The sequence below is a fragment of the Mugil cephalus genome, chromosome 3 (assembly GCF_022458985.1).
Source record: "Mugil cephalus isolate CIBA_MC_2020 chromosome 3, CIBA_Mcephalus_1.1, whole genome shotgun sequence".
Taxonomy (NCBI): Eukaryota; Metazoa; Chordata; class Actinopteri; order Mugiliformes; family Mugilidae; genus Mugil; species Mugil cephalus.
Genome location: NC_061772.1, coordinates 28362345 through 28379937, shown reverse-complemented (window position 1 = coordinate 28379937; position 17593 = coordinate 28362345). Strand labels below are relative to the sequence as shown.

The window sequence follows — 17593 nt, the reverse complement described above, 5'->3', positions numbered from 1 at the left end:
GCTGGTAATTGTACAAGTGACAATAAAGGGTTTTTGATTGATTGATTGATCAATAGTGGGATCAGCAGACTCTATTATCATCCATAACCAGCTTCAAGTTCTCTGGCTCTGGTATCCCTCTCTGATCAGCAGTCAAATCTTGGTGTAAAAATGTACCCCCAACCCAACTTTGAATCCCATATCAACCACCTCTGCAAGAGGTCCTTCTATCTTCTCCACAACATTTCCAAACGCCGTCCCTTTCCTTCTCAGATGATGGTCCATGTCTTTGTCTCCTCCAAACTGGACTACTGTTACACACTTCTCATCGGGATCCCTAGCAAGAGCCTGCAGAGGCTCCAGTACATCCAAAACCTGATGAGAGAGTGTAAACATGAGCACATTACCCTCATATTCCACTCACTCCACTAGCTTCCCATTCCCACCAGGATTGAGTAAGGTTTCCCTCGTTACACACCAATGCATCCATGGACATGGGGACCCCCAATCCACTATTTCTTTTAAATAAAGGTTCTTAAGACATTTCTTTTAGCATAACATTTGGTTTATTGATTCACTTCTCTTTCCCGAAAATGAGATGTTTTTTTTTTGTTTGTTTGTTTACTTTGTTTTTAACCTGTCGTCCTTTGAGATCTTTTGGAGAAAAGGTCAACATGAAGTAATATGTGGTGAAAATCGAACCAAATACATTTTGTAGTGTCTCACACAAAGGAAACTAAGGAGGTTTTTCTGCAAGTTTATTGAAGATTCTGACTGTAAAGGTTCTCAGTCATCCAGGTCATGGTAATTCAACAGGCGAGTTCGGATTCGAGTAGCTTCTTCAGTTCTGGAAGACTGGTGGGAAGTTGAGGTGTAAGTAGGAAACTCTGTGGGTAAAACCCCTAAGAAACGTGCTTGACTTGTTTCTGTAAGAACCAGATACTGGTGCCACTAATTGCCGTTATTGTCGGCCATCGCCTATGTCAACGCTATAAACACTGTCAGTTTGACGCTGATATGCGGATCTCACTCGGCAAACTCTCCACTCTACTGTAACTATTGTCTGGCATGGTGCATTAACTGACATCAAGGACAAAAAAACCTCACACTCTTCAACCACAGCAACAAGGTCAGTGTCAACAAAACTGAACATAAACACACAAGTTTATCAATACTGATATACATATAACACATGTATAGGCTATGTAAATCAAGAACAGTACTAATAGTAATTCACAGCTTGTTATATGATAGGATAATGTTGCTAGGAAGAAAAACAAAAAGAACAAAGTTGTTTAACTCTGAAGTCTTTTCTATGAAATTCACCAACGAATTGTTGATGTGCAGCCTTCTTCTCTGTAAAAGTTTTTGCCTTTGAGGTTTCGCAACCAATGTCTTTCCCCATGCATCGTAACTACAACAGACAACAGACAAAGGCTGATTTTTATTTTTTTCAACAGGATGACAAAGAAAAATATAGATTATTATATATATAGCATAATAAATTAGGCGAGTATCAAATCTTCAAGAGTGCAAATATGCAGATAAATATTGAACTCTGCTTCTTGTTGTGTTGTGGGCTCTGTTGAAGAGGTGAAGCTGAGATTTGTCTTTAAAAGTTTCAAGTCTATTACAGCTCAGATATGCTGATCTCAGTGTCCTGTGAGACAAGGAGGTAACATTCTTTCTTAAATCAGAGTCAGAGTAACTGAAGACTCTGTACCATCCTCATGTCTTTGTCCAAAACCAACAGCAGGGTAGAGGAGTTGGGTGAATGTGGAGTGGAAGGTGTGGAGGTGGATCCGTCTATTGGAGGAGCTTCTGGAGGGGAGAGAGTAGAAGGACAGAGTTCCAGCCTTCCAGTCCAGATACACTGCTACCCGGTTGGAGTCAGTGTGTAGGGGTGTGTTAATGACTGTTGATGTCTTATTGTGCCAGGCAGTGAAACCCTGAGGTGTGCAGGACACACACCAGGACTGATCATTCCATCCAATACAGCAGTTGTCTCTAGTTCCCTTCTTTCTGATGCCTTTGTATGTCACTCCTATCCAAACCCTTCCTCTCCACTGGACCTCCCAGTAACAACGTCCAGTCAGACCTTCAGTGCACAGCAGCTGCTTCCATTCGTCAAATCTCTCTTGATGATCAGGATACGGCTGCTTCTCTTTCACCACCTTCACTTCTTTGTTGTTTTCAGACAGTAAGAGGTTTCTGTGTGCTGTGTTTGGGTCCAGTTCTAGTTCAGAGAAGTCTGAGGGTGGACAGAAGAAAACTTATGAACTCATAAATCTGTTATCTATGTTTCTGATGTGTGACCTATTTGTTGATATTCTAACATGGCTCTATATTCCACATTTTATACAGTGTGCCTGCATAAAAATTACTCAAAACGACACAACAGTCCTGAAAGTTGGATCTCAAAACCTCAGAATCTCCTCCCATCCATGACACATGGGGGTGTTAATGTCCTTGGACCCTGTAACATAACCCCTTACATAGCTCTAATCTCTGATGTAGTAGTTTCTAACATATTTGTGATGTTGGAAAAATATAACTTACACTTGAAGAGGGATGGTCTCAATCTGATATTTCCACAATGATCAGTACTGTGGAATGAAAAAAAAAGACAAATGATCATTGACGTGAACACATTCACAATATGGTAGATAATCCATCCTGGACTGATGTTGTTAACTGTACTTGAGAATTTCCAGTTTCCAGTTTGGGTCCTGCAGTTTAACAGACAATTGCATCAGATCAGATTCTTCTAGAGGATTGTAGCTCAGGTCCAGTTCTCTCAGATAGGAAGGATTTGAAGTCAGAGCAGAGGCCAGAAAATTACAGCCTTCCTCTGTGATCAAACAGCCTGACAACCTGTAAACATAGGCACAAAGTAGATTCATCCTCCTTTATGATATGATAGATTATTCATCAATATTTAATAGTTTGAATGACAAACTGATGACCAATAACCTGAGAATCTCCAGTTTACACTCTGGACTCTGGAGTCCATCTGAGAGCAGCTTTACTCCCTCATTTTGCAGGTCATTGTTGCTCAGGTCCAACTCTATCAGACTTGAGTTCTTGGAGGTTAAAACTGGGACTAGAACTTCACAGCTACTCCATGAGAGGTTGCAGTCACTGAGCCTAAAGAAGAAAAGGGTTTGATTATGAAGTGTTTCTTTGTTCTCTGCAAAGACACATAAACAAATGATTTATTTGGGAACTTACAGACACGTTTTGTATCCTTTAACTGCTGGCAGCAGCCACTGAAGTAATTCATTTGAAGCTGGGAATTTGTTCATGTCAAACACATCCAAATCTTTTTGTGATGACAGTAAGATGAAGCTGAGTGCTGACCACTGAGAGGGAGTTGGTTTGTTTTCAAAGAAACTTCCTGATCTCAGACTCTGTTGGATCTCCTCCTCTAAAGTATGATCATTCAGTTCATTCAGGCAGTGAAACAGATTAATGCTTCTCTCTGGAGGGGGATTTTCCTTGATTATCTTCTTGATATACTGCACCAGTATTTCTTTGACCTGTGGTTTACTTGCTGTCTTTGTCAGCAGACCTCGTAGGAGAGTCTGATTAGTATCCAGTGAAAGGCCCAGGAGGAAGCGGACAAATAAGTCCAGGTGTCCATTGGGACTCTGTAGAGAATTTTCCACTGCCCTCTGGTAGAGTTTTTTTAGCTTAGTTTCAAATGGTAATGCAAGCTTCCTTCCTCTTATCATGTCTTTACCAGTGTTGATGATCATCACAAAGACGTAGAGTGCAGCCAAAAACTCTTGAATGCTCTGATGGACAAAGGAAAAGACCTTCTCCTGGGTTATCCCACTCTCTTCTTTGAAGATCTCTGTGAACAGTCCTGAGTAGACTGAGGCAGACGTTATGTTAATGTCACAGTCTTTCAGGTCTCCTTCATAGAAGATCAAGTTTCTTTTATACAGATGCTTAAAAGCCAGTTTCCCCAAAGCAAGAATGGTCTTCTTGGTGTTTTTGTTCCAGACTTTATCTCTTTCAGCTTCTTTGTGGTACTTTACATTACTCAGTTTGGTCTGCACCACCAGGAAGTGGATGTACATCTCAGTCAGGGTCTTGGGCAGCTCTGATTTGTCTTTGGTCGTCAGGGTGTGATCCAGAACTGTAGCAGTGATCCAGCAGAAGACTGGGATGTGGCACATGCTGTGGAGGTATCGTGATGTCCCAATGTGGGAGATGATCCTGCTGGCCTGCTTCTCATCTGTGAATCTCTTCCTGAAGTACTTCTCCTTCTGTTGGTGGGTGAACCCTGCGACCTCTGTCACCATGTCAACACACTCAGGAGGAATCCTATTGGCTGCTGCAGGTCGTGTGGTTATCCAGAGGTGAGCAGATGGAAGCAGTTTCCCCCTGATGAGGTTTGTCAGCAGCACATCAACTGAGGTGGACTCTGTAACATCAGTCAGGATCTCAGTGTTGTGGAAGTCCAGAGAAAGTCGACACTCATCCAGACCATCAAAGATGAACACAACCTCAAACTTTTCTAAACTGCATATCCCTGGTTCCTTGAGATCAGTAAAAAAGTGATGAACAAGTTCCACCAAGTTGAACTTTTTTTTTTTCAATAAACTGAGCTCTCTGAACGTGAATGGGAAGATAAGCTGTATGTTGTTGTTGGATTTGTCTTCAGCCCAGTCCAGAGTGAACTTCTGTGTTAAGACTGATTTACCAATTCCAGCTACTCCCTTTGTCATCACTGTCCTGACTGGCTCATTCCTTCCAGGTAAAGGTTTAAATAAATCTTCACATTTGACTGTGGTTGCTGATCTTGCATGTTTCCCAGAGGCTGCTTCTATCTGTCGGACCTCATGTTGATCATTGACTTCTTTACTCTCACCCTCAGTGATGTAGAGCTCTGTGTAGATCTGACTGAGAAGCGTTGGGTTTCCTGCTCGGGCTATTCCCTCAAACACACACTGAAACTTCCTCTTCAGGCTGGACTTCAATTTACCTTGACAAACTGGAACACGAGTTTCTGAGGGCAGAACAAATAATATCAGTCAGTGAATGATAAGGCAATACAGATGTGGGGTAGTTCTCCAACATTTCTGCTCAAAGGAGGTATCAACACAAGTTAAGCATGTCTGCAATGTTATAATAAATAATAAATTGGACTTGAAGAGTTTCTTGAAGACATTTTGCAAACCATTCAGGTGGCAGTAGAAGTTCTTCACCTCTAATAAATAGGTGGGGGTTTAAATAGTCATATCTGTGGGTGTTGCCCAGACAAAACCCCAGTCAGCCAAATGTCTGGGGTTCTTAAGAACTAGTTAGTTACCTGTAGTTGGAGGAATCTATTTTAGAACTGAACAAGCTTCCCGGATGAGTGGGAAAAAACCTTTACAAGTCATTGCTTTAAGTATGCTTTTTGAATTTATCATTAATGTGTGATAAATGCAAGGCTTGCAATGACAATACAACACTAATGTTAATGTGCCAGAAGGCAGAAGCTACCAGATGAATTCTTAAGTGTATAGAGATATGAAGACTTGATAAGCAAATTTGGTTTAATTGTGCTTTATAGCACAAATGGAAAATGACCAAAGAAGTTGCCAGAACCTATAGAGACCACGAAGCTTCTGGCAAACGAGAAGCAGAGGCGGTGTGTCCAGTTTGTACCAGATGTTGACCTGACCATCAAAATCCAGCTGCCCCACCATCATGAGATGTTCTAGCAACTAAAGGGGTGAAACGTTAGAAGGGGTTGGATCCCAGCTGCAGGCTCTGTAGCTGGTACTCAGGCACTAGGCCTCTAGCAGAAATATTGTGCAGCTACTAATAGCTGCCTATAAATCTTTCTTTTCTTTCTTTTATTTTTGTTTTTGTGAATGCCGCCCAGGAAGCTTTTAAGATAAAGATATGAAATATTCTGCAGTGGTTGAGTGTGTCACCTGATTGGCACTTATGAATAGGTTAACTGGTCCCATCACATAGGAGCTGACAAAAGTAAAATAAAAAAAGGTTTATAAAACTGTCATACTTGACAAATAAATTCCTCCCATTTATGTAAATGTCAATACCCTCAAATTCAAGCCAAGTGTCAGTTTAATTCTTAATTTCCATTTCCAGTGTCTTTGTACTGGATAGATTTCTTATTTTGGTGACTGTAATCTGTTATTAATATTATATTAAATATTTCTAATAATTCTGATTCCACATTAACAACAACACATTTTGTGTAATGGTTAAATCATCTCACTCCTCTGCAGAATGTTGGCCAGCTGCTCGTGGTTCCTTCTCCTCAAGAAGCTCACTGCGATATTTATGACTGCATCTCTGTCGCTGCTTCTCTGCTCTTCTTCTCCAGCATCCTCTCTCAGGTTCTCTGAGTCTCCTGAAGATTCTGGATCCAGTAGTTTCTTGAGCCTGTTCAGCTCCTGTTTCTGCTCCTCCTCCAGCTCCTATAATGTTCAAGAATAGACTTCGGTTAATCCTGCGAGAAAGGCATATTAGTAAACTTTATGTTATGATCAACACTCTTGGCCAAATATCATTTGAATCTCTTAACATCGGTGGGAGAGGGATCTATCTATCTATCTATCTATCTATCTATCTATCTATCTATCTATCTATCTATCTATCTATCTATCTATCTATCTATCTATCTATCTATCTATCTATCTATCTATCTATCTATCTATCTATCTATCTATCTATCTATCTATCTATCTTGTTTTTTAATGTTTTTGAAGTGTCTACGTAGATGGGTGGGTAAGCGGAGGGCTGCCTTTATGAGTTCATTGCCTGCTGCATAATTTCTATTACTTGTTTTAAAAAGAATAATACTCCAGTAAAGATGTTTCTCAAATACATCATAAATGTCCATTCTCTGGACGTGTCATAGCAGCAATCAAATGAGCACTTATCAGGCATTTTTTGGTAACCAATAATAATATGAGAAAAAACTACAGTAAAGCAAAGTGTACAATACAGTGATCCTGAACTAACTCATCTAAATTGAATATCACACACAGATTTACCAGCTGGACCAAAATATAATTTTTTAGTTAGTAGAGAAATTAAAGATAATGAGGGGACAGAACGGTGGTAATTATATGCAAAACTACATGGACGGAATACGAAAAACTTATACTATATTGTTATAAAATGAGAATGAAGGTAAATTAAATAGGATCCACCTTTTAAATATAAATACTGTACATTTGCAAATTAAATTCAATCATTAAGCAATGGAAAAGGTTACCAAGTTTTTTCATCATTTTGCATTAACAGTGAATTTTATGACTGCTTCCATGTGGTAAAACACTTGGCGTTCTCCTCAGTTGTGCAGTCTTGGTGTCTTTGAGGTCATTGTTTTGGTTTTACAGCTTACAACGTCATTGTTTTGATTCAATCTCTCACTTTCTTTTGGAAAATTGTTGTTTACCAGCTCTGAATAGATCTTCCCGTTATAGTGCGTGAAGCAATTTGAACTTCAGCCAACATAGACTATAAGTAGTAACTGTCAAGTTGTGTGCGAACAGGTTGGAATGTGTGGGACTTTCCAGGTGACAGAGCAGGAAGGCAGCTCTTCCAAATAATTTTAAATGCATTTAAAATCAAAAAGAAATCTGTCCATTAATTTTTATTTAACCCCATGTAAACCATGTTAAATTATATCATAGTAATTGTGGGATTCATGTTTTTTATGCTAATGCCGAGTTTAAATTCAACTATGCTGAGTTTAGAAGAAATAAAAGACTTATACCCTGAAAATGGAATTCAGACGTTTCTGGGAAGTCAGGGGAGGTTCTGGACCAGAACTGAATAGAAAATAGAGAGACACAGAAAATCACAGATAAGAGTTTAGGCAGGTATGTACTGTCAATATGATTAAATATGGATCTAAATGTTTAGATGGTTAAATATGTCTGTAATTATCCTTTAAAAAATCTCCTTTATTTCCAACATTATCTTCCTTGTGACTATAGTCTGGTTTCCCGTTAATGGATTCTTTTGATCAGGTTTAAAATAATGGACTTCCTAAAACACATAACATGAACTAAATTCATGTAATTAAATGAATTCATACCTTTGCTCAACAGAGTGTTGAAGTCGGTTTATCTCTTGACTGTCTCTTATCTTCATCCTCAAATGCTATTGATTCCCTCATACATCAATCACTCCTCCAAGATCTAAATGGTTAAATAAATCCCTGCTGCTCTAACCCTTAAATTTGTTTATAATTATACTTTAATAAATTTATTTTATTTCCAACAATAGCTTCATGTGACTTTGGTTTGGTTTCCCATTAATGGATTCCTTTAGATCAGGTTTAAAGAATGTACTTCCTGGAGTGAAGTGCTGAGTTCATATGGGTCTGAACTCACTTGGCAACAAAACAAAGAGACACAATCACATCCCATGTTACAAACTGAACTTAAGTGCATTTCACAGTTCAATAAACCCTCAAGTCAGTAAAGACATGCATCTACACACATCTGCTTTAAATTCTCACATTTGCTGGTCAGGGTGGTGTCCATCTTTAAATGCTATGGGTTCACTCATAGATCGATCACTCCTGAAGGAAACTCCAGTTACAGGTGAGTCTGGTCTCTCCTGGTTCACTTGACTACAGACACAAGAAAAACAATCACATACCAGGTTACAAACTGAACTGAAGTGCATTTCACAATTTAATAAACCACCAAGTCACCAAAGACATGCATCTACAAACATCTGCTTTAAATTCTCACATTTGCTGGTCAGGGTGGTATCCATCTTTAAATGCTATGGGTTCACTCATAGACCGATCACTTCTGTAGGAAACACCAGTTACAGGTGAGTCCGGTCTTTCTTGGTTCACTTCACTACAGACACAAGAAAAACATTCACATTCTGGGTTATAAACTAAACTTAAATGAATTTCACAGATTCAATAATCCTCCAAGTAATTGAAGTCAGTAAGATAATGGTCTGGTTTCCAGTTAATGTTGTCAGTTTGGGCTAATGTAACTCCTGTCTGGGTTCCTTTACATCAGGTTTAAAAGAACGTACTTCTTGAAACAAATTACATAAACTAAATTCATGTAATTAAATTAATTCATACCTTTGCTCAACAGAGTGTTGTTCATTATTATCTCTTGACTTGTCTCTATCCTTAAATGTTACGTGTTTCCTCATAGATCGATCATGCCTCAAATAAACTCCAGGTACAGGTGAGTCCATTCTCTCCTGGGTCACTTGGCTTCAACACAACATATACAGGTTGATTTTAGAGCTGAACTTTGAACTAGACAACAACTATTTACATCCAACAATCTCTTTGTTTTACCTATTTTTTCCTGTCCCTCCATCATTTTGCTCAGACAGAGCAGCCTTTAAGGTAGAAACATCGTCCTCTCTCTCCTCAGAAACATCCATCGTGCACACCTTTACAGAGATAAACTGGATCGTTATCACCTCCATCAGCAGCATGTCACACACAGTCAAACAGGTCACCATATAATCCACATGTATAGTTCAGAATTCTTACCTTTCAAACTCATATCCAGGTCAAAGATTTAAAACACCACAGAAAATCATCTTTCTCTGTTGGATCCAGATGGTTTGTGTGTGCGTCTGATTTGTTTCCCTTAGCCTACTTTGCTGTGAACTTGGTAAACTGGTCTAACCAGAACAGATCACAAGGCACAGATGACTTCCTTACTGTAACTGAAGGAAATGTGTTATTGAAGTCGTCCAATCAGATATTTGTTGTTTGTTCCAAAAACAAATCAACCTTCATTTCACCTATGGTATATTGTCAGCCTTTATCAGATTCACAAATGTTTAAATGAATGATCCAATGTCATTTTATTTTGTAGGCTATAAAACCTGAAAGAAAAGAAGAGCAAGACAAAATGTATTTATTGTCTTTTTCCTCACTTGCCCTTTTTTTTATTTTTATTTTTTTATTTATTTTTTAGTAAGTAGTTTCTAAGACGTCTTGCTCTGACTTTAATAAATATCAGGGTTGTTGCACATTCCTTTATAACTGTAACATTTTGTTTTACATGTGATTAGTAGTTCAGGTTTCAGTCTTTGGACTGATTCCAGCTCATTAATCCTGAACAAACAACACAATCTGGCTCCAGTCTGGATTTCAAACAACTTCCACGTACAGATTATCATACAAGCCCTTATTTCATCTGGCTTTTATTACCATAATGACCTCTATAAACTCTCCACAACTTCGACGCTGCAGGGTGTTGACTAAAACCAGGATGATTTACCCTAAGACTTCAAAGTCAGTTCAACTCTACTGTCTGCTTGTACATTTTACACTTGGTAGGAAAGTTTCATTCACAACTTTCAAACGACTTTATTATTTACAAGTATTTAGAGTTTCTTCATTTTGGTGAGCACTCACCCACTATGAAATGATCTAGTTCAGTGATTCTCGACCTTTTTGGGATCCTTGACCCCATGCATATTTTGAGTAAAATAATCCTATTTCTATGAATGTCATGATCTTTTTCAAAGCATATTTTATTTTCATGGACCCCTTGCAATTACACCTTAGACCACTAGGGGTCCACAGTCCCCTGGCTGAGAATCACTGGTCTAATTTACAGGTCTTCTGGGACCCCTAGGGGGTGCGTGGACGTACTGCATGGGGGCTGCAAAATCTTTGGTTGATTAGACAATTTTTTTTACATACATTCCATTTTTTTAATTTCCACCCACAGTTTTCCCTCACACATTTCAATTTATTTAAATACACATTAACATGAATTCAACATATTTTAGTTGAAGGATCAACAGCTCACCTACGCCTCTTGTACACAGTAGGCCCCGCCCCTATCACTGCTGAGCCAATCACAAGGCTGAATATTACACACTGACCCTGTCAGGTTCCCCTCAATTGGCTAAGAGCCCATTCAGTTCCTAGGAAACAGTGCAGCTTTATTCTTTATTTTTCAATTTTGTTAAATATATAAATGTATGTGTAACAATAATAATAAAAAATAAAAATAGAATAAGGATAAGAAATAGGTGGTAAGAATTACAAATATATATATATACAGTCCAATCTACAGTCCATTTTACATATAGGGATACACAAGCATTTATGTACAGACATGAGATATACAGACAGTGGCGCAACAGTCAGTGCAATCAGCCAAGCCATTAACCATTAGACCGCTGACAGTTAGAATTGTGTATTTGATGGCAGTGGAGATGAGTGACCTCCTGAAACTGTCTGCATGGGTTTCCTCCCACCCTCCAAAGACATGGTTGTGATGTGATAGACTGGCAACCCCACCCGATGACGGCTGGGATAGGCTACAGCAACCCCAATGACCCTAGTGAGGATAATGCATCCAGTGCTCTGAGGCTCTGGAGAGGTAAAGCGCTATTTTATGTTGCACTTCATAACTTTGCTCCTCTAGCTGCATTAATTCTGTCTTGGAAATATTTCTTTGCTCATCCACAAACAGCCAGAGATTTGTCTTTACAAGGTTCAGCTCTATTACAGCTTGGATCTGTTTATCTCAGTCTGTCCTGAGAGTCAAGGAGGTAACCTTCATTAAATCAGAGTCAGAGTAGCTGAAGACTCTGTACCTTCTTCAAAACCAACAGCAGGGTAGAGGAGTTGGGTGAATGTGGAGTGAAAGGTGTGGAGGTGGATCCTTCTATTAAAGGAGCTTCTGGAGGGGATAGAGTAGAAGGACAGAGTTCCAGCCTTCCAGTCCAGATACACTGCTACCTGGTTGGAGTCAGTGGGTGGGGGTGTGTTGATGATTGATGGTGTGTTATTGTGCCAGGCAATGAAACCCTGAGGCGAGCAGGAGACACACCAGGACTGATCATTCCATCCAATACAGCAGTCGTCTCTAGTTCCCTTCCTTCTGATGCCTTTGTATGTCACTCCTATCCAAACCCTTCCTCTCCACTGGACCTCCCAGTAACAACGTCCAGTCAGACCTTCAGTGCACAGCAGCTGCTTCCATCCGTCAAATCTCTCTGGATGATCAGGATACGGCTGCTTCTCTTTCACCACCTTCACTTCTTTGTTGTTTTCAGACAGTAAGAGGTTTCTGTGTGCTGTGTTTGGGTCCAGTTCTAGTTCAGAGAAGTCTGAGGGTGGACAGAAGAAAACTTATGAGCTCATAAATCTATGTTTCTGATGTGTGACCTATTAGTTGATATTTGAATATGGCTCTATATCCCACATTCTATACAGTATGTTTGCATAAAAATTCCTCAGGACGGCTTGTCATTGATGCCATGTAGCATCAGTGAAGTGCCGCAGAAAATGGTGTGATCATCAGGTTGAAGATGTCATTGCAGTAGATGATAGAAGTTATCACATACTTCAGTTAATTAATTCTAACCCTACACTGTAACATAACCCCTAACGTAACCCTAACCTATGATGGAACAGTTTCTAACATATTTGTGATGTTGGAAAAGTATAACTTACACTTGAAGAGGGATGGTCTCAATCTGCAGTTTCCACAATGATCAGTGCTGTGGAATGAACAAAAAGAAAAATGGTCATTTACACAAACACATTTACAGCACGATCCATCTCAACATTGATATAATTATCTGTACTTGAGAATTTCCAGTTCCCAGTTTGGGTCCTGCAGTCCAGCAGACAATTGCATCAGATCAGATTCTTCTAGAGGATTGTAGCTCAGGTCCAGCTCTCTCAGATAGGAAGGATTTGAACTCAGAGCTGAGGCCAGAAAATTACAGCCTTCCTCTGTGATCAGACAGCCTGACAACCTGTAAACATAGGCACAAAGTAGATTCATGCTCCTTTATGGATGTGATGGACTATGCATCCATTTTTAATTGTTTGAATGCCAAACTAATCACCAATAACTAACCTGAGTACCTCCAGTTTACACTCTGGACTCTGGAGTCCATCTGAGAGCAGCTTTACTCCCTCATTTTGCAGGTCATTGTTGCTCAGGTCCAGCTCTCTCAGATTTGAGTAGTTGGAGGTTAAAACTTGGACTAGAACTTCACAACTACTCCATGAAAGGTTGCAGTCACTGAGCCTAAAGAAGAAAAGGGTTTGATTATGAAGTGTTTCTTTGTTCTCTGCAAAGACACATAAACAAATGATTTATTTGGGAACTTACAGACACTTTTTGTATCCTTTGACCGCTGGCAGCAGCCACTGAAGTAACTCATTTGAAGCTGAGAATTTCTTCATGTCAAACACATCCAGATCTTTTTGTGATGACAGTAAGATGAAGCTGAGCGCTGACCACTGAGAGGGAGTCGGTTTACTTTCAAAGAAACTTCCTGATCTCAAACTCTGTTGGATCTCCTCCTCTAAAGTATGATCATTCAGTTCATTCAGGCAGTGAAACAGATTAATGCTTCTCTCTGGAGGGGGATTTTCCCTGATTATCTTCTTGATATACTGCACCAGCATTTCTTTGACCTGTGGTTTACTTACTGTCTTTGTCAGCAGACCTCGTAGGAAAGTCTGATTAGTGTCCAGTGAAAGGCCCAGGAGGAAGCGGACAAATAAGTCCAGGTGTCCACTGGGACTCTGTAAAGAATTGTCCACTGCCCTCTGGTAGAGTTTTTTCAGCTTAGTTTCAAATGGTAATGCAAGCTGCCTTCCTCTTATCATGTCTTTACCAGTGTTGATGATCATCACAAAGACGTAGAGTGCAGCCAGAAACTCTTGAATGCTCTGATGGACAAAGGAAAAGACCTTCGCTTGGGTTATCCCACTCTCTTCTGTGAAGATCTCTGTGAACAGTCCTGAGTAAATTGAGGCAGATGTTATGTTAATGTCACATTCCGTCAGATCTGTTTCATAGAAGATCAAGTTTCTTTTATACAGATGCTTGAAAGCCAGTTTCCCCAAAGCGAGAATGGTCTTCTTGGTGTTTTTGTTCCAGATTTTATCTCTTTCAGCTTCTTTGTGGTACTTTACATTTCTCAGTTTGGTCTGCACCACCAGGAAGTGGACGTACATCTCAGTCAGGGTCTTGGGCAGCTCTGATTTGTCTTTGGTCGTCAGGGTGTGATCCAGAACTGTAGCAGTGATCCAGCAGAAGACTGGGATGTGGCACATGCTGTGGAGGTTTCGTGATGTCCCGATGTGGGAGATGATTCTGCTGGCCTGCTTCTCATCCCTGAATCTCTTCTTGAAGTACTCCTCCTTCTGGGGGTCATTGAACCCTATGACCTCTGTCACCATGTCAACATACTCAGGAGGAATCCTATTGGCTGCTACAGGCCGTGTGGTTATCCAGAGGTGAACAGAGGGAAGCAGTTTCCCCCTGATGAGGTTTGTCAGCAACACATCCACTGAGGTGGACTCTGTGACATCAGTCAGGATCTCATTGTTGTGGAAGTTCAGAGGAAGTCGACACTCATCCAGACCATCAAATATGAACACAACCTCAAACTCTTCTAAACTGCATATCCCTGGTTCTTTGAGATCAGTAAAGAAGTGATGAACAAGTTCCACCAAGTTGAACTTTTTTTCTTTCAACAAACTGAGCTCTCTGAACGTGAATGGGAAGATAAGCTGTATGTTGTTGTTGGTTTTGTCTTCAGCCCAGTCCAGAGTGAACTTCTGTGTTAAGACTGATTTACCAATTCCAGCCACTCCCTTTGTCAACACTGTCCTGATCGGCTCATTCCTTCCAGGTAAAGGTTTAAATAAATCTTCACATCTGACCGTGGTTGCTGATCTTGCTTGTTTCCCAGAGGCTGCTTCTATCTGTCGGACCTCATGTTGATCAGTGACTTCTTTACTCTCACCCTCAGTGATGTAGAGCTCTGTGTAGATCTGACTGAGAAGCGTTGGGTTTCCTGCTCGGGCTATTCCCTCAAACACACACTGAAACTTCCTCTTCAGGCTGGACTTCAATTTACCTTGACAAACTGGAACACGAATTTCTGAGGGCAGAACAATATTATCAATAATGTCAGTGAACGTTGAAGCAATACAGTTTAGAGCAATTCCTCGTATTATTAGCAGACACCGAGGGTATTCACATTCATACTGGATGTGATGGATTTGTCTCACCATCAAGAGATGTTCTGATGACTAAAGGGGTGAAACATCAGTGAGGAATGGCTCCCAGCTGAAGACCCTGTAGCTAGTACTCAGGCACTAGTCATCTAGCAGAAATGTACTAACAAATTCCTCCCATTTATGTAAATGTGAATACCCTCAAATTCAAGTCTTTGTACTGGAATAAATTTCTTATTTTGGTGACTGTAATCAGTTATAAATAATATATTAAATATTTCTAATAATTCTGATTCCACATTAACAACAACACGTTTTGAAAAATGGTTAAATTATCTCACTCCTCTGCAGAATGTTGGCCAGCTGCTCGTGGTTCCTTCTCCTCAAGAAGCTCACTGCGATATTTATGACTGCATCTCTGTCGCTGCTTCTCTGCTCTTCTTCTCCAGCATCTTCTCTCAGGTTCTCTGAGTCTCCTGAAGATTTTGGATCCAGTAGTTTCTTGAGCCTGTTCAGCTCCTGTTTCTGCTCCTCCTCCAGCTCCTATAATGTTCAAGAATAGACTTCAGTTAATCCTGCGAGAAAGGCATATTAGTAAACTTTATGTTATGATCAATGCTCTTGGCCAAATATCATTTGAATCTCTTAAAATCGGTGGGAGAGGGACCTATCTATCTATCTATCTATCTATCTATCTATCTATCTATCTATCTATCTATCTATCTATCTATCTATCTATCTATCTATCTATCTATCTATCTATCTATCTATCTATCTATCTATCTATCTAGTTTATTGTTTTTGAAGTGTCGATGGGTGGGTAAGGGGAGGGCTGCCTTTATGAGTCCATTGCCTGCTGAATAATTTCTATTGCTTGTTTTAAAAAAAATGGGACTCCAGTAAAGATGTTGCTCAAATACGTCATAACACGATTGTGACGTTGTGTACAGGTTGGAATGTGTGGGACTTTCCAGGTGACAGAGCAGGAAGGCAGCTCTTTCAAATAATTTTAAATGTATTAAAAATCAAAAAGAAATCTGCGTGTTCATTTTTATTTATCTCATGTAAACCGTGTTAAATTATTTCATAATATTTGTGGGAATCATGTTTTTTTTATGTTGATGCTGAGTTTAAATTCAAAAATTAACTTGTACCCTGAAAATGGAATCCAGATGTTTCTGTTGAACATCGGACGTATTCTGGGAGGTCGGGGGAGGTGCTTCAGCAGAACTGAATAGAAAATAGACAGACACAGAAAATCACAGGTAAGAGTCTGTAATGATTCTTTAATAAGTCTCTTTAATTTTCAACAATAGCTTCCTTGTGACTATAGTCTGGTTTCCCGTTAATGATTCTTTTGATAAGGTTTAAAAGAATGTACTTCCTGAACTAAAGCAAATATCATGTGTCTCGCTGCAGCTCAAACCTTAGTAGATATTCATAATTCATACCTTTTCTCAACAGAGTGTTGTTTGTCATTGAATGAAATTGGTTCTTTTCTCAAGCAGTCGCTGAGTTCAGGTGGGTCTGGACTCACTTGGCTTCAACAAAACAAAAACATTCACATCCTAGGTTATAAACTGAACTGAAGTGCATTTCACAGTTAAATAAACCCCCCAAACAGTAAAGACATGCATCTACAAACATTTGCTTTAAATTCTCACATTTGCTGGTCAGGGTGGTCTCCATCTTTAAATGATATGGGTAATTTCATAGACTGATCACTCATGAAGGAAACACCCCTTACAGGTGAGTCTGGTCTCTCTTGGTTCACTTGACTACAGACACAAGAAAAACATTCACATTCTAGGTTATAAACTGAACTTAAGTGCATTTCACAGTTAAAAAAAAAAAAACCCAAACAGTAAAGACATGCATCTACAAACATCTGCTTTTAATTCTCACATTTGCTGGTCAGGGTGGTCTCCATCCTTAAATGCTATGGGTAATTTCATAGACTGATCACTCTTGAAGGAAACACCAGTTACAGGTGAGTCTGGTCTCTCCTTGTTCACTTGACTACAGACACAAGAAAAACATTCACATTCTAGGTTATAAACTGAACTGAAGTGCATTTCACAGTTAAATAAACCCCCCAAACAGTAAAGACATGCATCTACAAACATTTGCTTTAAATTCTCACATTTGCTGGTCAGGGTGGTCTCCATCTTTAAATGATATGGGTAATTTCATAGACTGATCACTCATGAAGGAAACACCCCTTACAGGTGAGTCTGGTCTCTCTTGGTTCACTTGACTACAGACACAAGAAAAACATTCACATTCTAGGTTATAAACTGAACTTAAGTGCATTTCACAGTTTAAAAAAAAAAAAACAAAACAGTAAAGACATGCATCTACAAACATCTGCTTTTAATTCTCACATTTGCTGGTCAGGGTGGTCTCCATCCTTAAATGCTATGGGTAATTTCATAGACTGATCACTCATGAAGGAAACACCCCTTACAGGTGAGTCTGGTCTCTCTTGGTTCACTTGACTACAGACACAAGAAAAACATTCACATTCTAGGTTATAAACTGAACTGAAGTGCATTTCACAGTTTAAAAAAAAAAAAAAAAACAGTAAAGACATGCATCTACAAACATCTGCTTTTAATTCTCACATTTGCT

The 17593-nt window shown here is 39.5% G+C and overlaps 2 protein-coding genes and 1 long non-coding RNA gene across 3 annotated transcripts; all 3 read right to left on the bottom strand.

Moving 5' to 3' along the window:
• Window positions 1-600: 600 nt before the first annotated feature.
• Window positions 601-8587, bottom strand: LOC125005260 (protein NLRC3-like). The gene is made up of 8 exons (XM_047580457.1): window positions 8480-8587; window positions 7730-7784; window positions 6221-6422; window positions 3211-4996; window positions 2953-3126; window positions 2680-2853; window positions 2539-2585; window positions 601-2230 (listed from the first exon to the last, which is right to left on the bottom strand). Exons 1-8 carry the CDS (start codon window positions 8527-8529, stop codon window positions 1668-1670), a joined length of 3051 nt encoding a protein of 1016 aa, XP_047436413.1. The 5' UTR covers window positions 8530-8587; the 3' UTR covers window positions 601-1667.
• A 172-nt stretch (window positions 8588-8759) lies between these two features.
• Window positions 8760-9610, bottom strand: LOC125005262. The gene is made up of 4 exons (XR_007112437.1): window positions 9497-9610; window positions 9296-9393; window positions 9071-9208; window positions 8760-8831 (listed from the first exon to the last, which is right to left on the bottom strand). It is a non-coding gene; the product is annotated as an uncharacterized LOC125005262 (long non-coding RNA).
• A 1040-nt stretch (window positions 9611-10650) lies between these two features.
• Window positions 10651-17444, bottom strand: LOC125005259 (protein NLRC3-like). The gene is made up of 10 exons (XM_047580456.1): window positions 17347-17444; window positions 16868-17219; window positions 16414-16503; window positions 16117-16192; window positions 15304-15505; window positions 13101-14886; window positions 12843-13016; window positions 12565-12738; window positions 12431-12477; window positions 10651-12084 (listed from the first exon to the last, which is right to left on the bottom strand). The coding sequence occupies exons 2-10, from the start codon at window positions 17128-17130 to the stop codon at window positions 11534-11536; spliced, it is 3363 nt and encodes a 1120-aa protein (XP_047436412.1). The 5' UTR covers window positions 17131-17219; window positions 17347-17444; the 3' UTR covers window positions 10651-11533.
• Window positions 17445-17593: the final 149 nt, after the last annotated feature.